At 41.0% G+C, this 27,688-nt stretch overlaps 1 protein-coding gene across 1 annotated transcript; it reads left to right on the plus strand.

Moving 5' to 3' along the window:
- The first annotated feature begins 7,669 nt into the window (after positions 1–7,669).
- On the plus strand, positions 7,670–27,273 carry maea (macrophage erythroblast attacher, E3 ubiquitin ligase). Its single transcript, XM_062524475.1, has 9 exons — positions 7,670–7,801; positions 15,099–15,281; positions 22,257–22,460; positions 22,952–23,074; positions 23,341–23,417; positions 23,498–23,606; positions 23,805–23,938; positions 24,572–24,767; positions 27,012–27,273. The coding sequence occupies exons 1-9, from the start codon at positions 7,733–7,735 to the stop codon at positions 27,105–27,107; spliced, it is 1,191 nt and encodes a 396-aa protein (XP_062380459.1). The 5' UTR covers positions 7,670–7,732; the 3' UTR covers positions 27,108–27,273.
- Positions 27,274–27,688: the final 415 nt, after the last annotated feature.

Below are 27,688 nucleotides of genomic sequence, written 5' to 3' on the forward strand. Positions count from 1 at the left end.
ATCCACAGATTCCTCAATGAATCTTGCGGCTGTCTAAAGTTCACTATGGAAGCAGATATGCTGAACATCAGTTTCCTTGACATTCAAATACAAAAAATGAACAATGGCCTTGAGACTAAAATCTACAGAAAACCAACTGACCGAAACACACTGCTACGAGCGGACAGCTTCCATCCAACACCTCTAAAAAGAAGCTTACCCATAAGCCAGATGAAAAGAGTTCGGAGGATCTGCAGCTCAGATGAGCAGTTTAGAGTACAAGGGGAGACCATGATGGAGAGGTTCCGGGACAGAGGCTACCCTGAAGACTGCCTCCAAGCAGCAGCTCATTGAGTACAAAGCACAACCCAAATGGAAAGCCTAGTACCAACCACAAGAAAAAAAAGCTGAAAGACAGGTACAGTGCATCATTAACTACTCACCTTTGGCAAAGGAAATCAAGAAAGTGATAATAAAACACTGGCACATAATACAATCTGACCCCACCAGTCCAAAAGTGTTCCAAACTCCTCCCAATTTAGTCTATAAGAGACCACGCAACATCAGGGACTCTATAGTGAAGGCAGACCACCCTCCCCCACCTGCAACACCACACTTTTTGAGACCCATCCCTAATGGATTTTATCCATGTGGACGTTGCGCACAAGATAACTTCACACATAAGTGCCAAACATTCACTCACCCAACAACTGGCCAAAAAATAGACATTAAGAGCAGAATCACATGCAACTCTACAAATGTAATCTACATGATAAAATGTCCATGTGGGAAAGCCTATGTGGGCAAGACCTGTCGGACTCTTAAAACAAGGATAAGTGAGCATAGGAGCAATATTAGAAACAACAATGAAAAGAGTCCCTTAGCTGTCCACTTCAAAAAACACGGACATTCTCTTGCATCTCTGAGGTTCATTGGGATAGAACAAACCAAACCCCATCGAAGAGGAGGGGACACCGAGAACCAGCTGTTGAAAAGAGAAAGTTTCTGGATCTATCATCTGCAGACATTGGCCCCAAAAGGACTCAACGAAGATTTGGATATCCGCCCCTTTTTGTAGACCAGGGCCTCCTACCCCGAACTATGTTTTATGGAATATGTGATACCATTTAAAACCTGGACTGTCCCACTTAACATATATGCTCCAATGCTATACTGTAAAAAATGTGCTGTCTAATTGTTTATTGATAGTGTGTTTAACCTTCATGTAACCCAGTGCTTTGTTTTTATACTGTAGCTTTGGCACACTTTATTCACCACACAGGACTCTATACAATTGTTTTTCTGCAGGGGAATTAAGGGTTAAGAGAGGCCACACCCCTGCAGACCAGGTGTAATTAAAAACCAATCAGTATGTTTCCTGTATTGAATCTGAAGAAGACCAAACGGTCGAAACGTTATTCTTGTGCTAGAGAAAAGAAAATAAAACCAAAAAAAGAAGGATTTCAAGTGTGCAAACCTTTTTCCATTTTTATGATTTGCCCTTGTTCTGCACCTTGACCTGGGATGTGCAAATTTTTTCCACTATAACTAATTGGTTGTTGTATGTGTCACATACAAAATGGAGCTCTGTTGACTTCACTTCTTTTGCTGAGAGAACTAGTGTCCTCAGTACATGGTCAGCATATTGCCCAAATGTTGGCAAAGGCTTTAGCTGCTGTACAAGAGCCATAGCATCCCAAATGTAGACTGAGCCATCCGGACTGTCTTTCACAGTAGCAGGCGGGCTTATCTCCTCCTCCAAGACGTGCATGAGCTTGGCTTTATTGGTTTTTGCCAGGGAGCCGTCAACGTTTGCGAGAGCCTGTGGAAAAGGACCTAAACAGTAAGTCAACATTTCTTCAATATTAATTTCTCTAACACTGCCCACAATAATTAATCTGGCAAACAAGTTGCGGTGAGTTGTCAGGGTGATTTCTCTTCCTTTGATCTTTGTTGTAGTGCTTTGGTAAGAGTCTTTAAATGTTTTAAGTTTAATTTTTTTAATTGGGTCATGGTAGGACCTTTCTGCCGTGCCGATCCGTTTGTCAAAGAATTCTGTTAGTGCTGCTTCACCTCTCTGTTTAGCCTGCATTGTGGCAATGTTTTCTGATGCTAGTTGGCCAGATGAGACTTGATAGAGAGTGTCTCCATCCAGGGAGGGGTCAAAAGGATTCAACATGTTTTCGATGGTGGTCAGAATGTTAACAACATCCGTCTGATCTCTCTTTATTCTGCTCTGTTATAGCTCTGAATTCAGATGTGCCACTGGTCCCTGCCCTGCCATGTTTTTACATTCCACAGTGATTGCAGCCCTCTCATGCTGGGTCAAGGTCCATCGGTGAACTGCACCCTTATTTAGTGATAACCCACTGATGCCTCCCTTTGTTTTAGAATCTCGATTGACTGTCTGTTCAATGACCTGATCGCATGCTGTGCCAGCAAAGCCATGTGTTTGATGCCTTTGTGCTATGAAGTCACCTGAAGTCAACTGCCAGTGTGTTGCTGGATGTGTGTTTTCCAGATTGGTCATCTCGGCCCAATATGCTGTCAGATAACGGGAATAGTTGACTTTATCACAAGCAAAGAACCAAGGCAGCATGCATTGAACAGTGGACAAATGGAGAGCCCAGTTCCCCTCCCGCGTAGCCCGGATGAAAAGAAGCAGGGTCTCCACCATTTCAATGTATTGGCTCCAAAATGCAAAGGTCAGATTTGAGTTATTTCTTTCCACAAATTCATCATAGCCTCTCAGTATATCCAGGAATGTATCAGAGCTAAGTGCCTCATTGAACTCCAAGGGAGACTTGTCTTATAGGTCTGTTGCAATTTCCATCGCAGCATAATTGCCTGTGTTTGGCAAAGTGTCTAAGTAGGCCTGCCAGCGCAGTCTTTGCAATGCCTCTGTGAAGAGCTTGTGGGCCCGCATGCTCCTGTTGTAATGGTGGCCTGTAATCACCCCATCAATAGAGCCTACAGCCACCAGTTCAGACTCAATCAACATGTCTTGAAGGCCCGCGTCTGCATAGAGCTTCCCAATGCAGGAAAGAAATGCCATGGCCGTATGGAATTCTCCCATCCTTAAAACAAGTCTCTCTGAATATAAGCTTGTCTGCCAACGGATTTCTTGTGCCTTGGCGTAGATGGCTTGGTCCATAACCAATACCATTTCTGTTTGTTTTAGGCTGTCAGCAATAGCAATGGAGCGGCTCAGGATTGTGTGAACCGTGTTCAGATCAGTTGGGCTGGCATCAATCACAGGTAAGTAGGTCACATTTGTAAGAGGTAAGACGGCATCTTCCTTCAACATGATATTAAAACCTGTCCACCCAGGAAGAACTTTACCCTGGGCCTCAGCGACTTTCATTAAGAAGTATGCTGCATCAGTTTGCCGACCGATTGTTTGGGCACCCCTGTTTTGGTCCTGCTGAATATCAATCTCTAACCCTGAGCTATGAGGACCAGCTTTCCTCTTTTGTAATGTAGAAGGTTAAGTGGTGGAGGATTGACTGACCGCTCTCTTGTTCTTTGTCTGGATGTGTTTGGTACAGGTGCTGCATCATTACCCGTGGCTCGCTGGATTGCGATACCATTGGTGTTGTGCGTTGTCCCTTTACCAGATAGGGTCTCTTCTCCAAAGTCATTGTTGTCCCAGACCAAAGTCACAGGCACTTCAGCACACATGGATTCTGAGATGTAACTTTCTCCTCTCTCCATTTGCAGATTAGCCAGGGCCGTATCATGCTCAAGGACCAGGGAATTGGATGAACAGTGGCCAAGACCATTCAACATTCCAATGAGTTGTGCTGAGCCAGTCATATGTCTAACTGCCATGGCAAGTGCACACTGCTTTGGCATGAGCCATCGTGCTCTTGTTGCCAAGGTAATGATGTCCTGACAGGAGGACAATATTTTCCTGCTATCCTCAAAACTTACCCTAACATGTTCATTTGCTGGTTCTGATGCATTCCAGATGTCCATGCAATGAAGTTGAACAGCTGGTGAGGCACTACCTCAAAGGCCCTCTCCAGGGTGAGGTCACTTGCTGTGGGAGGCCATGGGAGTTTTTCAGACAATTTGGCAGCGTTGTGGATGATCTCTTTGAGAGTAAGTGCAGCATGATATAAAAGGCGATAATCATCTGTGATCTCTGTCTAACTCCTCTCTCTCCATCTCCAGACTCATTTCTCCATCACTGTCCTCAGATGAGGATGAAGAAGACGTGGCGACATCCTGGAGAATCTCTTCAGGAGACATATCGTCCACATACACAAGGTATGTTTTGGAGGCTTTGTGGAATTTTAGAAAAGGATGGGACTTTTGAAGCCTCTGTTTCAACAGGTGATCCTTATACGCTCCAATATCTACTCCCTCGGTTTCTTTCACAGTATTTTTGAAAAGGATATTGAGCCTTGCCAAGCGAAACACCTCTCGCCTTTTTATAAGCCTCTCCTCAATGACTGTCTCGCAAAATGTTTTGTAACCAATCTCATAGAGCCTGCTCTCTGTTTTCTCTGTTTTTAAGTACAGGTACCGAGTGTAATCCCTGAAACAAGTGAAGTGGTAACGTGCTTCGCTGGCAACCAAGTCCCTGTCTCTAATATGTAGGAGGAGAGCCTCATCTTTTCTGCCTTCAGCGGCAAGAACCAGTTTCCCAGCATGCAGCGTTTGACACAGCGAAAGTTTCTCCTTTAACCTTTTCCTGCTGTGTTTTTCCAGCTTGTATTTGTTACCTTTGCAGATACTTTGCAAACACTAGTCTTTGACCTTAGAGCCCGAGTTTTGATGGACCTTCCTCACCATCCTCTAGCTCTGCCTCTACCTCTAGCCCTACACAACAAACAGAAGACAACAGATTTAGGGTGTTTAGCCTACTCTCAACAATAGTGCATTAATTTACAGATACTAGCTGTTGGATCATATTGTGAGGGCAGTGCTTATTTAAACTAAATTAGTGTTTCATCTTGTAGTGACAGTATTTGTAGTCCCCTCTATCATTCAAATCAAGCTCAAACTGGTTCCTTAAAATGTCCATGTTAATGCAAGTACCATGTGCCTGAAGAGGCTACTTCCTAGCTTTTTCATGACGTGATAGATGTATAAAACTTACATGAAATACAAATTCAAAGATGTATGTAAAAAGTTTATTAGTGTTTGCAAAGACACAGAACAAAACATCATAGATGATGCTGTAAACGTTACTTCTACACCCATACTCATTAATTAACTCATCGTTTACAGCCTTTCCCCCCATCAAGTTGAGTAAAGAGTTCAAAAACCTAAATATTCCCCAAAAATTCCACATTTCACGTTGGACACAGGTGTTTGTTTACAGCGTTGTTGGGCGGGACAAGCCGCACTGGTATGATTCCAAGAATGCGATTGGATAGACAACGAACAAACATCATGCATTTAGGACCCAAAATATAGCGGTTTTCTCTATTTGCCTGGAAAATAACGTGGAGTTCACATAAATAATTATGTGAACTAGCTGTAAGTGGCAACATTTTTTATCTAACGTGAATATACACGTAGAACGTATCTAAAAGATATTGCCGCATCCATTGTACTTTTTCCAAAATTGAACAGATACGGAGCTTCGGCCCACCGCCTATACGGCCTCCATTGAACTCCGGTCTGAACTCCGGCAGAGCCCCTTTAGGGAGAGCCGGTCCACTTCCTATTAACTCCATTGTACCGGATTGTTCCTGCAATCTGTTGAAATTCCGCTAGGGGCGCTGCAAGTGATAAATGAATTGTGGTCTATGGAGCTAAGCGGCTAAAACTCGTTTTTTTCACAGTTGACAACTTCATTTCTTAATGTACATGGTCGTAGTAGCTACCTGAGTATAGGTTTTCCACTGGAAATGAAATAAAAAGTCACTCATGTCCTTTCTGCTTTTCATAGGATGGGCCGCTTTCCGCGTAACATGCTAGCATTTAGCTCATGGATGCTGATTGGTCAGCGAGAAATCGCGACCGATTACGACGACCGTCGTGAAGCTGAACCTTCATTTAGGTCTATGGCCGTAAAGTGGTTCGCATTTGTGTCACGTGACATGAAAACTTTGAAAGGGTTTTTAGGAATAACAACACATATTGAAAATTGCATTGGTCAGCTAATTGTCAAGTCAAGTTATCCTGCATCGCATGCATTAATGCAATTTCAGGAGAAAAAATTATATAAAGACAAATGTGGTATTGGGGGGTTCAGCTCCATTGCTACCCATTCATTCATCACTTGCTCGCGATCGCCCTCTAGTTGCAGTACCATGCGGAAGTATTTAGCAAGTGGTCCTTCTCCCCTTATTAGACATTGGCCCTTTCCGAAACGGATCCCTACTCACTTCGACTCGGTTAGCGAGTGAACTTCCTTTTCAAGTCCACTCGTGGGTGCGGAGAACACTCGCATTTGAAGGGTTAGGGGGTTAAAACAGCGCTACATTTCGGATGCGCTTGAAGGGAGAAGGAAGTTGACGTCATATTCGTTTTCATAGAAATTATGAAGGCAATATATTAAATCGCCAATTAAGATGTTCTGGACACCCCTGTGTATTAGGATATACATCCCTCTTCTCTCCTTTCATTACTATGAGTGAGGAGTTGCATTTTATGCTTTATTTAACATCAAAATATAAAAGTGCTGTAAATGCGACCTGCACATGTGTTTAAATAGTACAGCCTACTTCTGTACGATCTTGCACATTTTACTGAGTATCAAACTAAACATGAGTTGTTACAATATAGCTTAAATCACGCTTTTGTCTGTAAATGCTGTCATACGGACCAAAAAACAACTGGCATGGAGATATGCGAGCTGCACGAACACTTGAAAACGGTTGCACCTGCGTTTCAAGTCAGCATCGATGCTGACTTGCTCCTGGAGGCGTGGTAGCCCCTCTCCCTAGGCACTTCACTCGACTCAAAATTCGTTTCGGATGATACTTAATGTGGCGGACCCTCGCGTGAACGCGCAAACGAAGTGGAAGTGTGTAGTGTTAGAGTTTAGGGGCTGGTTTCGGAAAGGGCCATTCTCTGACTCCGGTTAGACTGATGGACTTCGCAACAATAACTAGGGGGGCGGGGCTTAGCCAAAGGTGAACTCTGTTCATGGGGGACCATACAATAAATTAATTTATGCTACTGTACACCAACTGGCCTGTAGGTGGCCGGATACAGTTTTCTGTGAATATCTCGAGAACCGTAGGGCCGGAGGACCACTTTTTTGCCATGTTGGCTTTAAGTGGCCATGTCAACCCATCCATAACCATCTCATGTATAGCGCCACCTAGTTAAAAATGAAAAAGAAAAAATTAGGTGTTGTAATCGCAGGTATCTCTCTGGTGTTGTAATATTACTGACGTTGGCATCCCTTTGGCATTTCAATAGAAAATCACTGCTAGGACCAACTCTATTTGGGTAGACCTACTGCACAAAGTTTGGCTCCTTTGACTTGTCCTTTAACTGGCCAAATGGCACACGATGATATGAAATAGACATCTGAGATGACTAGTTGTTAACATGTTGATTGGAGATTGTCAATGTTATTATGTTCATTGTCTAGGAGTTGTAGCATTGACAACACGTTGTTTACGTGTGGAAAAATAATCACGTGTTTTTGACCCTATGGGCCTTCCATATGAGCCAATCCGCGTTCCATACTACTACTACTGCTACACTACTGCTACTGCTACATAGGTGCAACTGCAGCCTACTGTCTGAACTGAACTCCGTTTTCCCTTTAATCCAGGCGAAGATGGCGGTCAATGAGACAGCTGCACAGCTCTCCATGGCCCTGAAGGTTCAAGAATATCCGACATTAAAGGTCCCTTCTTCTGTTTTACTATAACTTAGAAGTAGTCATAGTTTTACGAGCTAGCGTATACTTAACTGTGGTTGATTTATTCATGTGCTAAGATTGCACAAGACTGGCTGTGCGTTTGATAATGTCAACGTTAACGTTAGCTTGGTGGCTCGCTGTCTAACAATCATATTATACGCTGAACTGTAATGTTAGCTAAGTAACGTTACGACAAAATTGTCCATCGTCTGTGTAACCAACCTCTGACGTTCAAAATGATGGCATGGGAAAGGCTGCAAGAATAAGAATAACACTCATCGTTAGCTAGTCAACGTCTCCTATCGTCTGTGTGTGTAGCGTTGTGTATGTGTACGTTGTGTGTGCGCGCATGCTAACTTAATGTTAACATCATCCTTACTCAAGCTACTTATTGTGTTGTTGCTCATTAATTTCAGTAATGTCAAGGTTAGCATGTCTTCGATGTCTGCGTGACCGAAGTTAGTCTGGTCTGTTTGTGATGCCTTTGACGAACCAGCTACATTTCTGAAGTAAGCTATCCTGACGTTAGCTCTTGTTAGGAACGAAGCGTTAGCAGTCGTTTGTTTGCTATTTAGCTGACGTTGTCGATGTTCCTCAATTTCAGTAACGTTTTGATGTGAAGTACCATAACGTTACAGTGGCAACATGCATTAACTGATACGATGTGTAGGAATACACATCAATATACACTATCCAGTTATTAGCAGTGCCATTCATCGTGTAGCACTAGGCTGATCATGTTCAGGTGGACATGGTACATGAGGGGAAATGCTGAGACATATGTTCACATAACAATCACTCTGTCAAAATAAAAATGGTAGCTGCTAGCAGCTCTAATTTGTTTGCTGTCCAGCGTGCAAGGCAAATAGTTGACGTAAACGTACTTGGCGATGGTGGATTATAGTTAGCTGCTTGATCGGCACCTGGGCATGTAAAATATGTAAACGCAGTTTGTGATTTTCAACCTAGCTATCAATCACTTTGTCATCGGTTGGAAAATGGTAAATTATTTGGCCTCCAGTGTGCAAGGATTGACGTTAGGCTAGCAGCTACTTGGTGATGGTGGATTACAAATATCAGTTAGCTGCTTGGTCGGTCGGTCGGTCGGTACCTGGGCATGTAAAATGTGTATCATCATGTTACATGTTATCATGTGAACACTCTTGTGATTTTTGAAACTAGCTGATTCTAGGCTGGCAGACAGGAGCGTCTTTGTATTTTCTTTACTATTGTATGAGTTGAAGGTTTGGTAAAATCACTCAACCCCATCAACAAAAAGAACACAGTATTGGATGATGCTGTATTGAAAACGTAGGCCTATTCAAGTGACAAAAGCATAGATTATACCACATGTGCGGTCAACAACAGCAACAAAAAAGTAAGGCCATGGTATGCATTCCTGACCATTTTAAATGATCGACCAATGAGGCACAGTAGTGAATCAAACCACCAGTGTCATATGCATTAGACAGTATGTTATAATGTTGCTGTGTGATCCTGTGTGAGCTGTAGGCGGTAGGCGCTCTTAAAGTTTTGTATACCCTGATTGCCCTCTTTACCCATCAGTGAATTAAGCTAATGACATTTTGATACTGTAATGGAGACAATAGACCTGTCTGACTCAACGTGGCTGCAGTTACTGTTCAAGGTGTACCACTCACAGGGCATTTACTTAGGATCACAATCAGAATATTTGAACTATAAAAAAATAGTTGTTCCAATGCAGTCCCATGAACTATGATAGCAACTACCGTGGTATCTTTGAAATGGATATTTAGCCTAATTGGTGCTTCTACGATAATGTATTTAAAATCATGTGTCTTTGGGTATTTGTGGAACAATTTTGTTATTATTATTATTTTATTATTAATATTGTATGCATTTTTTTTCATATTTGTTTCCCTTCCTCCTCTATAATGTAATGGTTATCTTAACTCATTGGCTGCCAGCCATTTTCAGTGCAGAGCGCTCCATACTGCCAGACGTTTTACATCATTTTGACTGTTTTTCTAAGATCCACCGAACAGTGAGTTTTATGACTATGTAAACGCACAAGCTACCAGTAGACTCTCTTCTTTCACCAGGAAAAACGGTTTGTTTCTATCGTTTACCGTTCTTTAGTAATCGTCAGTAGAACATGGGTTAGTTTTGCTAAAAACACATTTTGACCAAAAAATGGAGAAAACAATCTTTTTGTGAAAATCAACTTTCTAGAGGGGACATATTATGCAAAACTCACTTTTTGCGGGCCTTTGTGTTCATATTTAGGCCTCTACTGTTCTTATCAACACTCCAAGCGTGAAAAAAACCCATCCATCCGTTTTCTGTAGATCAGTAGAAAGAATACTAAGGGAATTTGCATAGACCAACCCTAGCACCAGGGTCAAACATATGTGGTTGGATGCCGGCTCTGTTTGTAGTCATTTTCACCTGTGAAACGAGCAGCGTAATCAATACACGCAGCCGGAGGCGTGGCCAGCCCAGAAACGGCTCAATTTGGAAGAGACCAATTCTAACCTCGTTTAAAAAGAGGTATAATATGTCCCCTTTAACATAAGCGTTTCAGTAGTATGTCAACCACGATTGCACTGTTATCTCGTCAGTCTCGTCAAGGTTGCTAGGGACTCTGATGGTCGCTATAGACTCTGAACAGGACGGTAGACTTAGCAAGCTAGCACTAGCAAAGTTGTTGTTAGTCTATATAGCAATATCCAATGTAAATGGATCATACCGTTCACGTGTTTTCCATCCTTGATGTAAGAAGTAAGCATATTTATTTGCTGGACCACGTGCAAACTAGATCCACTGTGGTCAATCTTGATTGTGTTTTCTTGCTGTTTGTCTCTGCATGTGCACTCTGGAGGCAGATACTAATGATCCAAATGGCACTGCTGCCATCTAGCAGTTCGGATCGCTAGTACAGTCTGTTTAAAAGCCTGAAACTGCCAGATCGTTCCCAACCCCACCTATGAGCCCTCCCCATTGAAAAATGCAAATGATGGCAGTCAATGTATGGGTCTAAATTGACGTTTAAAGACGTCAATGGCAGTTAATGAGTTAATTCATTTTGCTTTGTTTTATTTATAGGCCTAGACCTATATACTCTTATTTGTTTTTTCTACCTCTCTCTCTTTTAATCAGAATTATTATACCATATTTCTTGTTACTTCATTATTTTGTTATATCGGCTTGGTTCATCAAAGGTTGAATGAATGAATGATGAATGAATATAAAGAACGTTAAATTAGCTAGCTAAGTAACCTGCTCGGGGAGAAAGCTGATGTGAGCGATTGTATGGAGACTAGAGCTCATATAGTGCTGTATAGCAGCCTGACGAGCCAGACCCACATCAAGATGTAGGGTCTGGGAACTCACCGTAGTCAGGGTTCAATGGGAGGGGTGTGATAAATCGTTGTCTTTCAAATTCCCTCTCCGCAATAGGATAATGCTAAACGAATCATCTTCTTGTTTTTAAATAGCAGGATGTGTTACCGTCGCAACTTATGGTCGCATGTCAGTCACCATTATGTTCAGCCCACCCACCGACTTTATACACGCTGTGATTGGCCAGCTTGATTTTCCAGTTCTCAGCTCCTAAGCTCTATTGATCGTGCCGAGACTGCCCCGCCAGCCAAATTACATTTGCTGCCGCTAGGGGCATGTAGATTTCTAGGCTAGCTGCATAGATGCCAGGGCTGGCTTTTCATTTTATATAGCTCTACCCCTGTTAAGAGTGCCTAGCCTGGCTCGCTCTTGCGCATCTTAATTTTCACTCATGCATGAATGCGCGTCCATGTTCTTCGAATGGATGGAGTTAGGCAGCTTTGAGGAAAAAGGGTAGGACTATTGAGTTGTGTATTTTGTATCTGCTAGCGTTTAGCGAATCCCATACCCAACCTTTAACAGAACATTACATGAAATTAAGAACTTAACATAAAAACAAACAAAAACATGCCAGACGGAGCAGCATCTCTCGCCAGCATCCCTGTAACCTAGCAACTGATCCACTTAGTTACCACTATGATTGCTCTAGCAGCATCCTATCAACCATCTCAAGTACTCTATGGAAGTGGTTGCCAAGTTGTTTGAATTTGAATTTGAATTTCGCCCGGCAACTCAGGCTGGAAACCAGCAGATCTAGATCCTGTGCTTACTGCCAGAACCTTTTGCTCCAATCAGAAACGGCCATACTCTAGTCCTGGCACGCTATTGGCCGGTGACGTGACGATAACGAAACTTAAGCAGCAACAAAATGAAAGCAGCAGCTGCTGTCCCTTCTGTTTTGGAAGATTTTAAAGGCAAGTTTTCTTTGAAAACAGAACAGCCCTGGAACGGGGGGGTATTCCATCAACCTCGCTAAACAAGGCGGCGCTCAACAGAAATAGCCTGGCTTGAACTAGTGTAGACTTCCACTTGAAGCTAAAGCCGTTCCGTTAACTCAAGTTAGCTGCATCTTGCCCTCGTTTATTCAAACGAGGCTAAAATCAGCTTCATGTCTGCTCGTGCACGAGGTAGAAAAGTAGACCAAAACCATAGATTGACGAAAAGAGGATACATGTCGTAAAATTAAGGCAAACTAGAAGATTTCAGTTCGATTTACAAGCGCCATCTACAGGATTTTCATCGGAAGTAATCAATAAATCGTGTAAATCGCTAAACAGTAATTATGATGGTTTGAATTGGGACTTTGATTGTCTGAACAAAACGAGTGAATAAGTAGGCTATTTAAACTCAAAACAACTTTGGCAGCTATTCAACATTGATAACCATTGTAGATTAAAAGGGTTCACTCTAAAATATTTTTTCGGTGGTCATAAAATAAATTCGTATTGTCCTGGGAGTATTGGGAGAAAACCTATTGTCTCCCATAAGCATATAGTTCTGCCAAAGTGTTTGTGAAATATAATTATCTGAAATGCAATTTGGCTTTCAATATGTCATTTCATAGGCCTAATTTAATTTGTGTAATACAGTTGGTTTGATATCCGAAACTATAGGCCTAATCATAGACTATATGAAGCGGTTTTAATTATTATAGCCTTTACAGAATAAACTGTAGGCTGGCTTGCCTCATCGTAGGCTATAGCCCACTGACAGCCTGCCTACTGTCACTGAACAAGCTACTGTAGGCCTACATGACCCTTATCAATAGTGATGCCTTTCATTAAAGAGTAGCCTATAACTAAACATGTCAATATTAATGTGTTAACATAGCCTATGGAAATTCATGGCATGGGAACCGAACCTGAGAACACGCAAAACATATTTAGATTGATATCCTGTTACGCTGCGCATGACACCACGAAAGACGTAGGCCTACTTTGTGCAGAGCCGTAATATTTCTTGGACCACACACAGATCAAGTTCAAACAATGTAAGTTGCATAATTTTCAGAAATTCTTTGAAACTAGCGAATAGCTAGCCTTAATCAATGCTTGCAACACTGTCGGAAAAAAGTTTCTCCGTCTATTTTTTAAGTTGTAGGCTACAGGTGACGAAAGCACAGGTTGACGTAACCAATGGTTTGGGACTCGTTTTCCGACTGGTGTTTTTTTTTTGCCACACAGATTAATTTAGCTCGGCAGTTAGCCTGCCACCGACCAGGTTAGTTCAGAAGCATATGTTACCCCAGCAACTCAGCTGAGACTCCTGTCAGCAGGAGTAATGGAACCGAACTCTCTCTAAAATTAGCGAGGCTTATCAAAGTTAGCCGCGATTTACGGTTAGCTCGCTTGATGGAATACCCCCCAGTTTTTTATTATTATTATTATTAATGTTTATTTGGTATGGACATAGCAATTACATTGGACAAACCAGATGCATGGATTTGAGTGTTTTAGCACAGGTGCTAATTTGCAACACATAGGCGGTTCATACAGAAGAAGGACGTGTTTGCGATTCTACCGACCGGCTTTAGTAGGCTAAAAGTTTAATTTACCAACTAGCCCTGCTCGTGGCAATTGCTCATGGAGTCATTTGAACGATGCCCATTGATCACGCCTCGTTGAGTCAAAGGACAGCCTCCCCAGACTAATGTTCAATCTTAAAGGGATATTCCGCCATTTTTGGAAATATGCTATTTTCCACCTCCCCTCGAGCAAAACAATCGATATTTACCTTGTTCCCGTTCATCCAGCCATTCTGTGAGTCTGGCGATACAACTTTTAGCTTCAGCCTAGCATAGATCATTGAATCGGATTAGACCATTAGCTTCTCGCCTGCTAGCTTCATGTTTAAAAGTGACTAAGATTTCTGGTAATTTTCCCATTTAAAACGTTCTCCTCTCAAGTTAGAAAGTGCAATAAGACCAACTGAAAATGAAACCTGGCGTTTTTCTAGGCTGATTTGACATGGAACTACACTCTCATCTGGCGTAATAATCAAGGCAACTTGCAAACGTACCATAGGCGCAGTGATCTCTTACGCAGCATCTGAAAATAGTCCCCATAGACAACAAGCAGTAGTAGTGCCAGTAGCTGCAAGTTGCCTTGATTATTACGCCAGATGGGCGATCTGAATAGTTTAGGTTCAAATGTGACAACGAAGGAAGAACAATACAGGCAGAGGTCTGCGCTGTCTGAGTGCTTTTCTAGTGTTGGTGATGTGTTTTGCCAACAAAGTTGATTTGTCAGGGAATTTTGTTTTTGACTGAATGGTCTAGGTTGTTGATTGGCCGCTTTGTTAAATCCTCTACCCTCTACCCATTTGGAACTGAACATCCCCTCAGTGTAGATATGAAATTTTAATGAAGGCTATGCAATATTTCCATAGACCTCCCCTCTTTCAAGTTAATATCTGGGTGCGTGGTTATATTTACCTCCACCAAGGAGGTATATGTTTTCATTGGGGACCGGCCGGCGTTTGTCTGTCTGTTTGTTAGCAAGATAACTCAAAGAGTAATTGATGGATTTTAGGTGAGATTTTCAGGGAAGGTCGGACATGACCCAAGGAAGAAACGATTACATTTTGGGAGTGATCCGTAATTTAATTTTGCGTTTATGTATTTAGCTTAGTGGTGTAATGGCATGGTATGGCATTGTGGTGGCGATCTGAATAGTTTAGGTTCAATGTATGACAACCTAGGAAGAACAATGCAGGTGGAGGTAACTGTGCTCTGTGAGTGCTTTTCTAGTTATTAAAATTTAAGGCCAAGATCAATTGTGATGCATAGATAATTGTCTGATAATTGTGACCCTCTACATCATAAGGTAGTTGAATTCTTTGTGTGAAGGAAAGCTTAAAATTAAATATTTCAATTTCATGCTGTATTTTTTTTTTACAGGTACCATATGAGACTTTGAATAAGCGTTTCCGAGCAGCCCAGAAAAATATTGATCGGGAGACCAGCCACGTAACCATGGTGGTAGCTGAACTGGAGAAAACCCTCAGCAACTTTCCTGTTGTTGACTCTGTGGTATCACTACTCGATGGCGTGGTGGAGAAGTTGAGTGCTCTCAAACGGAAGGTATGTATTATGTCTCGTTTGCAACTCTCGTTTGCACCCAATTTTGTTGTTACATTCGTACATAACTATCGATGTATTATCATGGGTCAACATAGACCTATTCATTGCTGGTCTGAGTGTTATAATATTCAGCAATACAGTGCACTGTTTCATACACCTGGGCAGGTGTTACATACTTCATAACTTGGCTCATTTAACCACTAAAATATGAAGGGTGAGGGGAGTAACACAGAAACTTAGCTGCCACCTGATGGATCTGACAGCAAAGTGAGGCTGATTCTTACGCTGTTTCTCAAAGTCAAGAGCGCATCCTTGATAGGTGCTAGAGAGACAAGGCTACACACCTTCCCAGTACCCTCCCTAGCCGTCAAGATCACATGCAATGGAACAGCCTAGCGAGTGTGGATGTGCACGTCAACCATGCACGGTTCCGCCTACGTGCTTCATTTGAACCGTGGAAATTGTGCTGCCTTAACAGGAGTGGTGACAACTGTGCTGATGCACTTTCCTCTAAATAAACTTTTTTTTGAGTAGCCTACAGTATTTCCACATTCGACTTGGTCTTCATATCACAATCCGTAGCTTATAATTATGTTAGTGTCAATGAAAAGTTATTATTGGCAACGGTAATGGTAGCCTGTCTGTACAGTCTGTTAAACCTGTACAAACTTTGCATTGGGCGAAGTTCACAGATAAATTAATGACAAAAGTCTATCAAAACACAACTACTCATACACATTGACATGCATTTATGATGAATATGCACAATAACTTGATATAAATGCCTGAGCAAATATGCGATGACATTAACAAAACATGTTATCTCTTCATGTCGAGGATTCATCGATGCATCCTCCAAAATTCTAAGAAATTCTCAGAACGAAGGACCCAGTACTTGATACAATTTAAAGCATTATTGACTTTGGAACACTGCTTGACGAGATTTGATGATGTAACGTCCTTGAGAAAGTGGCTTTGAAGGACCCATCCTTGACTTTGAGAAACAGCGCTAGTCTACTCAAGCTACCCAGATGCATATGCATCAAGCACCTCAAGGAGGGTGTGATGTGTACTTAAAGCAACACTTTGCGGCCCTCTATCGGCTATAACCGCACCGCTGACTATGTAACTTTACCATATCGGGTAGCGTATCTGTTAGTGGTGGGCCGTTATCGGTGTTAACGTGCAACTCTTATCGGGCGATTAAAAAAATATCGGCGTTAATCTATTCTCAAAGTTGGGCTGGGAGCTGGGTCTATACCACGCAAGGTATGATCACTTTCACCTTGATATTTTAGCGCGAACGGCAAATGTTTAAGAGTACGCCTGAAAAAAGTCTAGGTCACACTGGTGCACCTGATGCTGCTCGGCTGCTTTCTTTCACAAGTTGTCATTGTAGATTATGCGTGCAACTTTACCAAACAGTATAGAAGTAACCCCCCTCTCCTTGGCCCGCTTTCTCTTGCTCTCCCTCTCCCTCCTGTGCGCGCTCAATGGACACTCGCGACCCGCCCCTCGACATGCACATTTAATCCAAATAAAACATTCACAATCGTAAAAGCAATGATGCATATAAGACGTTAGCTAAATTAATATAAATTCCGGTTAGCATCATTGCTGCAGAAAGTTGATTAAAACTCTTACATTCAAGTCACTCTTGCATGAGTTGGATGATAATCTCAATACCAATGTTTTCCAACTCCAAAACTCGAAAGGAGAAAAAGTATTAGCCCACATCGAAACGTACAGTAAACACACGAGGGGAAACTGAACAGTCCAACCAGTAAACTATGATAAACTAGCCAACTATGCTACTTTGTTTACATTTTGAGGTTTCAAGCAGACAGCTGAATTAAAGAGGCAGAGTTGTAATATGAATAGTAGGCTACAATCTGCATAAAGTGTGCTGTCATGAATATCAGAAATTTCAGTATGTAGAATAGGCTTATCGTATATAAATCATTTTGTAAAGAAAATATTCTTTTATTGTGTTTCAAGCTTTTTCTAGGCTTTTTGTTGTTAAAAAATCATTATATGAAAGGACAGCAATAAAAAGGTGACCTTTTAGCGTTAAAGGCGATGCAATGAAAAATGTGGGTGCACCTACATTTTGCGCTGGTGCACCTAAAATATATCTAGATTAATCTAGATTAATTTCAAGATTACAGTGAGATTAATCTAGATTAAATAAATTGATCTATGCCCACCTCTAGTATCTGTGTAGTTCAATGAAATGAGATCTAAGAAACTACAAATTTGACCTGCTTCGATGTCGCAATACATCACAACATACAATAAAATCATGCAACATACTCTATCTTGTCTGTGGATATCGTTATTTGCTGGATAAACAGATAGTGTGCTTGCGACAGAGGAAAAGTGCTTTAGTGTTGCTTTAAGTTGGTCAAATGTTTGTAATATCACACAAGCATGAGTGCAATGCCAGGGTCCATGTGTGGAATATTGGATGCTTAGCTGGCAGATCCTAAAAGCCTAAACAAACTAGGGATGCACCGATCCGATATTTGGATCTGATATCGGCCCCGATATGAACAAAATAGCTGGATCGGGGATCGGAAAAAATGAGCAGATCCATGGGCCGATCCTAATTTAATTTCGTTAAATTAATTCGTTAATTTCGAAAAAAAGGCTGAGCCATGACGCGCAACCAGCCATTTAGCGCCGCTGTAGCAGACAGCTCACTGTCACTGCTGCGGGTTAGAGTGAACCTCACCTCATTGTGTGCTCTGAGTGTTTAAATTCACGGATGGGATAAATACAGATACCAAATTTATGTCATAGAATCAGAAGAATATCTATACTAAACACTATTTGTCATAGGTTAATTACGATCTTCATGCTTTTTGTTGCATTTAGGCAACACGTTTAATGTGTAACAGTCAACACAAAATAGGCTACTCAAACTAAACCCATTGTCATTTTCATCTCATATCTGTATAAACTGTTCTTGGCATCAAGACATGCAAATGTTCAAATTGGCTGTTAAAAACCTCTCATTCATTAGATAAACTCTGTGTGAACTATAATTAGTTTATCGTGGGGAAACTGAGGGACCGTACCACTATGAGTAAATAGAGGGGTTTCGCGGGTGACACCATTTTGGCAGGGGTGTTTCAATGTATGTCACTAATATGGGATTTTTATCTGCAAAATTGTTTTGATGGGAGAAAATTATGCATTTGTTGAGTAGATTATTATTTCGTAATAACTGTGAACTTGAATTTGAATGCTGTTCCAAGTTAGCCTAGAAATCTAGACGCCCCTAGCGGCAGCAAATGTAATTTGGCTGGCGGGGCAGTCTAGGCACGATCCATTGAGCCAGGGAGCTGAGAACCCGAAGCACCAGCGATCCAATCACAGCGTGTATAAAGTCGGTGGGCGGGCTTAACATAATGGTGACTGACATGCGACCAGAAGTTGCGACGGTAACGCATCCTGTTATTTGAAAACAAGAAGATGATTCGTTTACCGTTATCCTATTGCGTGGAGAGGGAAGGTTACGCTAGCCTGACTCTCGCCAGACCCTTGTAGTTCCGCAATGCTCCACCAGAGGCGTTTCGCTGAGCTCCACACAAGGGTCTGGACGCGAGGGCAATCCAAACCCCTGGGCCAGTGTTCAAAAAATAAGCAACCAATCAGGAGCGCCGAAGCGAGTGTTTGATTCAAATAACAATGGCGGCACGCAGCGAGGAGTCTTGTGCTGACATTGATTCTGCTATTTCAACCGTTTTGTCGAATCTATCGAGTATTCATTCTTTAAAAGATTAACAGAGAATAGTTTTGAAGACATTTATTGGTGGCAAGGATGTTTTTACTCTTCTTCCGACCGGGTTTGGCAAGAGCTTGAAGAAGCCTAGCACGTCATTCAAGATAACAGGCAAGTGGTTTATCGAATCACATGCGAGGATGTTTTACAAGGACCCGCCTTCAGAAATACATCTCCTATCGAGAAGTCCCAGATCCTTGTGTGAAGCAGACAGCGAACTACAGGATCTGGCGAAAGTCAGGTTAAGGTTACGCATCCTGCTACTTGAAAACAAGAAGATGATTCGTTTAGCGTTATCCTATTGCGGGGAGGGAATTTGAAAGACAACTGTTTATCCCACCCCTCCGATTGAGCCCTGTCTACGGTGAGTGTCCAGACCCTACATCTTGATGTGGGTCTGGCTCGTCAGGCTAGTTCCAAGTTGCTGCTGGTGCACAACTGTTTATTTTTAATACTAGTAATATAATTGATGATGATGATGATAATAATAATAATACATTACCCTTATGTTAGGGCTGGGCACGTTAACGCATTAATATCACGTCAACTCATCAATCATTTAACGCCGACAATTATTTTATCGTGCATTAACGCAGTTTTTATTATTTATTTTATACTGTAAAAGTCTGTTGCTCACTGGCTGGTCACAGGCGTCTCATCACGCATTGAAATTCCATAGCCTATTCACGAAATCAGGAGATGTGCAACAGAAGTGAGAGAAGCCACTGGCTGCAGCAGTGCAAGAGCAAGTCACATGTTCACGGTGCACGTTGTCACAGGCACGTCTAATGTTTATGTTTTGCGCTGGATTTGCGGCTACTTTGTTCAAGTGGCATTGATAAGTTAAACAGTAGTTTTTTCCTACACGGTAACATTGTTGAATGGAAAGAAAACATTAGCCTTGAGTATTTTAATATTCAGTTGTAAACAAAGACTATGTAGCCCAAGCTGTAGGCTAAATGGACTGAAGTTCGCTCTTTAAATATCTAATTTGATCGATTATGCTAACCGTTAGCATTTCTATGGGATTTCACATAGACATTAGCCATAAGCTAATGCATTCGTTTCTATTCTGTAACTTGGAATGATAGCCTACGTGACTGCACTCTAACAAAACATTTAGGAAATAACTGAAATGTACTCTGTTGTTCTGCTTAGTTTTACAGTAAAAGTTTGAAAAGAATTTCAGCATCAGTTTCCCTTGGGAAATTGGTTAGCCCTATCCATCTATTCTAATGTAGCTGGTTGACTTCATCATTACCACACACACAAGTGGGGGCAAAATTACAAATGTGTCATGGAGTGACAATGCATTGGTTGATTTGGTTAAAAAGTCACAGGTTGGTAATTGATTATAATAGTAATGTTGCTACTCAGAAATAATGAGCTGTAAAGTAACTCAGACTTTTAAAAAAATTTTTTTAAAGGATATCGACTAATTATCGTTATCGTCAAAATCACAAAAAATATCAAGATATTATTTTTGCCCATATCACCCACCCCTATAGGCCTAAATAAAAAAATATTTTGACATTATACCAGGCTAGGCTTATTACAACAAGTATTATGGAAATATACACACACTGTTAAAGGTTTTACAAAAAAAGTGTGTACAATAAGCTTTAAATTTGTATTTGTTTTGATTACATTGTGTAAGTTGAGATTTACACTAAATCATTTATTTAACTGCTACTGTATAAACAAAATGCTGATGTTAAATGTTTGCAGAAAAAATGCTATGACACTTGCGTTCATATGGCAGCACTTTTAAAATAGAAATGTGCTATATATTACTTTTGAATTCATTATTGAGTTGCCCAGCCCTACTTTATATCTAAGTGTTATTTTGTTAGATTTTTCCTTAGGAAGGTAATGTTTATCTCATTGGCTGCCAGCCATTTTCAGTGCAGAGCGCTCCATACTGCCAGACGTTTTACAGCATTTTGACTGTTTTTCTAAGATCCACCGAACAGTGAGTTTTATGACTATGTAAACACACAAGCTGCCAAATGAAAGAGTAGACTCTCTCCTTTCACCAAGAAAAACGGTTTGTTTCTATCGTTTACCGTTATTTAGTAATCGTCAGTAGAACAAGGGTTAGTTTTGCTAAAAACACTGATTTTGACCAAAAAATGGAGAAACGATCTTTTTGTGAAAATCAACTTTTTAATATTAGTGTTTCAGTAGTATGTCAAGCACGATTGCACGATTGTTATCTCGTCAGTCTCGTCAAGGTTGCTAGGGACTCTGATGGTCGCTATAGACTCTGAACAGGACGGTAGACTTAGCAAGCTAGCACTAGCAAAGTTGTTGTTAGTCTATATAGCAATATCCAATGTAAATGGATCATACCGTTCACGTGTTTTCCATCCTTGATGTAAGAAGTAAGCACATTTATTTGCTGGACCACCTGCAAACTAGATCCACTGTGGTCAATCTTGATTGTGTTTTCTTAATGTTTGTCTCTGCATGTGCACTCTGGAGGCAGATACTAATGATCCAAATGGCACTGCTGCCATCTAACAGTTCGGATCGCTAGTACAGTCTGTTTAAAAGCCTGAAACTCTGCCAGATCGTTCCCAAGCCCACCCATGAGCCCTCCCCATTGAAAAATGCAATTGACGTCTATAGACGTCAATGGCAGTCAACATATGGGTCTAAATTGCCGTTTAAAGACGTCAATGGCGTCGTGATATCTGAAAATAGTCCCCATAGGCAACAAGCAGGAAGTAGTGCGTGGTATCACTGCGCCCATGGTACGTTTGCAACTTGCCTTGATTATTACGCCAGATGAGAGTGTAGTTCCATGTCAAATCAGCCTAGAAAAACACCAGGTTTCATTTTCAGTTTTCAGTCTTATTGCACTTTCTAACTTGAGAAGAGACACGTTTTAAATGGGAAAACCTGGGGGCAGAGTTGATATTTCCCTGTGAATATGAATAGCTAACAGTGAACTGCAGGCAGACAAACAACATGGTTGAGATTGACACCTTGTGCAATACAGGAATATATTATGTCAAACTACAACCTTCTGCCAGTGTGTGTGTGTGTGTGTGTGTGTGTGTGTGTGTGTGTGTGTGTTGGTGTGTGTGTGTGTTGGTGTGTGTGTGTGTGTTGGTGTGGTGTGTGTGAGAGTATTGTGAGCAAGCATGCCCGTACTCATACGATACGATGTGTTCTTCTGTTAGGCTGCTGAGTCCATCCAAGCAGAGGATGAGAGTGCTAAACTGTGTAAGCGGCGGATTGAGCACCTGAAGGAGCACAGCAGCGACCAGTCAGCTGGAGTTAATGTGTGGAAGAAGAAGCGCATGGACCGCATGATGGTCGAGCACCTGTTACGCTGTGGTTACTACAACACGGCTGTGAAGCTTGCACGGCAAAGTGGTATCGAGGTACAATTTTTATTCACCCTGATATTGGTATACATTGAACCCACCTCCATAGTTCATCTTTTAATTCCGCCAAGGAGGTATATGTTTTCATCGGGGACCGGCGTCTGTCTGTCTGTCTGTCTGTCTGTCTGTCTGTCTGTCTGTTTTTTAGCAAGATAACTCAAAAAGTAATGGATGGATTTCAATGAAATTCAAAAATCAGAAATGACCCAAGGAAGAAGTGATTGAATTTTGGGAGTGATACGTATTTCCGTCAGGAATCCGGAGGCGTTTATGTATTTTGCTTAGTGGTGTAATGGCATGGTATGGCCACGTGGTGGCGATCTGAATAGCTCAGGTTCAAATGTATGACACCCTAGGTAGAACAATGCAGGCGGAGGTCTGCGCTCTCTGAGTGCTTTTCTAGTTTGAAATATGATTCATTTTTTCCTGTAATGGTGTAGATCAGTGATGCCTTCATGTAAGACTTTTTTTCTCTTGGTATGTTACAGGACTTGGTCAACATTGAAATGTTTCTCACCGCAAAGGAAGTGGAGGAGTCTCTGGAACGACAGGAAACTGGCACTTGTTTAGCATGGTGCCATGATAACAAGTCACGGCTTCGCAAGATGAAAGTATGTTGAAATAACTACTAAGACAGCAAATGCAGTGACATGACTTATTTTTGCATTTTTAGTGCTCGTCAATATGTTGGAGCTTTTACAGTAGACTAAATGTGTTAGTGGTGACTTCACAGGATTTTCTTACTGAATGGTACAAGAATGTGTGAGGCTTTTAGAAGAAATGGAAATACTGGGAAAGAGAATCTCATTAATTTGACATGATGTAGTTTGGTTGTATCTGCTAATGAAATGGAATTCATATGAGCCTTTCATTGTAGAGCTGCTTGGAGTTCAGTTTGAGGATTCAGGAGTTTATCGAACTCATCCGACAAAACAAACGCATGGATGCTGTCAGGTAAGATACTTTGGCAGATAATCTGGCAAGGGATTTCTTCTCTGACACCATTGCTCATGATCTTCCATTTCTTGCTTTAGACATGCACGGAAGCATTTCAGCCAGGCTGAAGGTGGGCAGTTAGATGAAGTGCGGCAGGTGATGGGCATGCTTGCCTTTCCCTCCGACACACACATTTCCCCCTATAAGGTAATGTGTGCGATTGATGAAGTATGTTTAACATAGGCAAGACATATTACCTTCTTGATTATCTTGATGACCATGATCCCTTCCAAATAGAGGTTTTCAGTTTGAAATTATTTTAAAGTATCATCATTTCTGTTTTGATCTAATCAAATGGTGGCATCACAACTAAATTGGTTTTATTTTTGTTCTCATTCCCCCTAGGATCTGTTGGATCCAGCTCGCTGGAAGATGCTAATTCAGCAGTTTAGATATGATAACTACAGATTACACCAGCTGGGCAACAACTCTGTGTTCACAATCACACTTCAGGCTGGACTCTCTGCCATCAAAACCCCGTATCCTTTTATGGTTTTTAGAATGGATGGGCTATACAGCACAATACTTTTTATTGGCTTACATTTATGTACGGTCAGGTCCATCTATGACAGTTTTTGTAATTTTGCACAGGTTCCCGACTATTAGCCGCGGCTTATACATTGATTTTACAAAATTTCTTCAGCTATGAGGTTAATACAGGGGGCAGTTAATATGGTGTTAATATGGCTTTATTCCTTTTAAGTTGCATAAAACACAGTCCTGCGGCTTATACACAATGCGGCTTATATGCGAGAAATTACTGTAGACTATTCTTCTCTGATTTTAGGTGTGGTGCATGACTAGTGCTGGAAATGGTTTATATTTGTGTGTGTGTGTGTGTGTGTGTGTGTGTGTGTGCGCTTGCATGTAATTGTGAGTGTGATTAACAAAACTGCTGTTAAAAGCAAGGACTGTTGAAATAGCCTCACACAATCTGGCAGTGTGTCATAGAAAAATTGTTTTCTTACAAACGTAGATATCCACTTTAGTTACTTTGAATAAAAAGCATTGGTGAAGTACATTACTCCCTTCATTGCCTGTGTTTGAGAAAATGTTAACATAATGAGGTTGAAGGATTCTTATGCTGATTCCCCTTGACATGTTGCTGTTAGCCAATGCTATAAGGAAGATGGATCCTCCAAAAACCCAGATTGTCCAGTGTGCAGCAAGTCTCTAAACAAACTGGCTCAACCACTACCCATGGCCCATTGCGCAAACTCACGGCTAGTCTGTAAAATTTCAGGCGAGGTCATGAATGAGAACAATCCACCTATGATGCTGCCCAATGGCTATGTATATGGGTACAATGTGAGTAATCAGAGCAAAGCTGGGCTGTAAACTTGGGTTTTTTATTATTATTATTTTGTTTTGTTTGATATTGCAATATGTGGTCAAGGTTACTCTGCTACTTATTTCTTCCATTTTATTTGCTCTGTGATGGAAAATGACTGATTGACTTGACTACACAAAACACACAGCATAGTTAATTAATGTGAATGAATGTGGTTCTTGTCAAGCCTGTGTAGCCTTTATCCCAACCCAGCATATTTAAAAGCACTCATCACAATTCTGGTCAGATAGTGTTTTATAGCTCCATAGAAGTTTCATTGGCCCTAATTTATGAACCATACGTACAACGTAAAACAGGCGTATGACAGGCGTATGCACTTATTTCCACGCAAAGCATGGCATTTATCAATTTGAACTTGAGCAGTTGCTACGTTTGAATCTCACTTCTAGTCTCAACTCGTGTACGCATGTTTTTCAGACGGCATAGCACCATGCAGCAGTAAATCGGTGGTGGATTGGAAAGTTGAATAGTTGAATTCATGGAATATCTTGGACATGAGACTTTTCTGCACATTTGTAGCCTACTTGCAGAATGTAGCTGTTGACATATTTGATGGCTTAAGATAGCCATAGAATATGTGGAGAGAGTTACTTTCTCTTTGGAAAGTGCAACAGTCATAAATATTTTTTTTATTATTATTTTCAAATGGCAAATAGCAGTGTCGAATGATTTTGTAATGAATGTATTTGTAGTATGATTTATCTCTGCGAAAAAAGTCTGTTGCATGCGCCATAGTTCCCTGGCTTCTAGCTGTCAAAATGAACAAGGTTCAGCTGGTCTTGCAACGTCAGTGTGTGACTTTGACTACTGTATCTCAAAGTCACAAATTTTTCTCTTTCGTATAATGCACCTCCATGTCGTAAATTCTAGGGGCGAGGCCAATGAAATGAGCATATGGACATGAAATTTATATTACGCTTGTTTCCAGCCGCCACATTTATCAACATGTGTTTTTTCTTACACTGCAATTTGAGTTATACGAAAGTTTCATGAATCACATGTGATCCCCGTCGTAAGATGATTTTTACACTCAGATCTACACTGTTTTCTACGCTCGGTTGATGAATGAGGGCCAATGTCCTTGGAGTGTAGTTCATCATCTTCAGCTAAAGTTCATTTTTAGTGACCCTAACTAAAACTGCATTTAAAGGGATTATCCGGAGTAAAATGCACTTCAGATCAATTACGGATGATTGGGAGTACATACGTTGAGTTGACATCAAATCATGTCATTCGGATGTCAACTCAACGTATGTACTCCCAATAATCTGTAAATTGATCTAAAGTGCTTACTCCGGATAATCCCTTTAAATTTGGTGTCATATTGATGACTGAATCTCTCTGGGCATGTAGGTACAGTCTTGAGATGTGCAGTAGTCGGTTCATGGTACAATATTCATAAGGTCTGATGCTCTCTCACAGTTTGCTCGCCCTGTTAAAAGGTTGAGCATGGATAGTGGTGTAACTGATAAAGCGTTCAAGAAGGTTTTTTTATTATTATTGTGCATACAGTAAATAACTTGTAGTCTACTTACGTGTCTAGACGTCTCATATTAATTGAACATTCATCCACTCTTTATTTGCTCAATTTTCTCACTGAAATGTGACATTATGAAATCGCTGCTCTCTCGCTTTGAATGAATGGAATGTTTGTGTGAATAACTTAATGCAATATGTGGAGTGATTTCTAGTGGGATATGGCTATGACTATCGCTATACATCTCATGATGACTTGTGGAATGCCCGTCATTGAATCAGAAATGAATTGATAGTTTGACTGGACCTAACTGGTGTATATGATTTTGCTCTATTCCACCTCTTGACCACTTCAATCTACTGATGAGCATCTAACTAGTGCTGTCAGTTACAGAAATGGCCCTGATGCATTTGAGAAGCTTTCAATTATTCACCTTTTAAAAGTCATTTGTCTGATACTACTTAGCAATGACATTTATTGTGATCACTATTATGACTGTTGATTTAAACTGTAGTTTGAGTGTAAATTGATACATTCATTATTATTCTTAATTGTTATTTTAATGTTCAGAAAGCATATACCAAGTACTATACCCTGTGTCATTTTAAGTAGGCCTAATTACTGAAGAAAATATTGCAGTTGTGTACTAAAAGCTTTCATTCTATTTGTTTTTGTTAATTGGGTTGTACATGTTTCATAAATCAGTGTTTTTTGTTTTTCCCAGTCACTTCTATCCATTCGCCAAGATGACAAGGTGGTTTGTCCCAGAACCAAAGAGGTCTTCAATTTCTCTCAAGCTGAAAAGGTGTATATTATGTAGTGGGAATTGTCCGGACGTGAATCTGAGGAGCATCTGATGTAATTCCAGTCAAGGGCTTGAAAATGAAACCATTCAGTTGTGACTGAATCCAAGAAACTATTTGCTCCCATGCCATGTTGCCCAGACTTGATGGAGGTGGGATAGGATGGGGTGGGGTATGAGTGTGAGTGTGTTTTTTTTTTTTTTGGGGGGGGGGGGGGGGTAAATGTTGAAATGGACAGCAGTTTGGTTGAAAGAATTGTTCTTGAATAATCTTGCATTCATTTCCTAAGTGTGGTGTTGGGAACAGGGATTCAAACTCTAGAGCTCCAGAACTGTTAGACAGTTTTTATTTAGTAGGAAAATACTCAATAAGGAACAGTGGCACCACACAAGTTACTATGAAGTGTACTAAATGGACTGTTTGGTACCTTGTATTCACCACTGAAATCTTTGAGCATAAATCTGTTGGATTTCTTAGTATTTAAACAAAAAAACAGTGTGACTACCGTTTGGTTTCTTGTGATTTCCTTTGCCATTCTTGTCAGACAGCACAATCCTTAAAAACTGGCTTTGAAGAAGAACTACAAAACAGAACATCT

Source organism: Sardina pilchardus, chromosome 21 (assembly GCF_963854185.1).
Source record: "Sardina pilchardus chromosome 21, fSarPil1.1, whole genome shotgun sequence".
In the NCBI taxonomy this organism is placed as follows: domain Eukaryota; kingdom Metazoa; phylum Chordata; class Actinopteri; order Clupeiformes; family Clupeidae; genus Sardina; species Sardina pilchardus.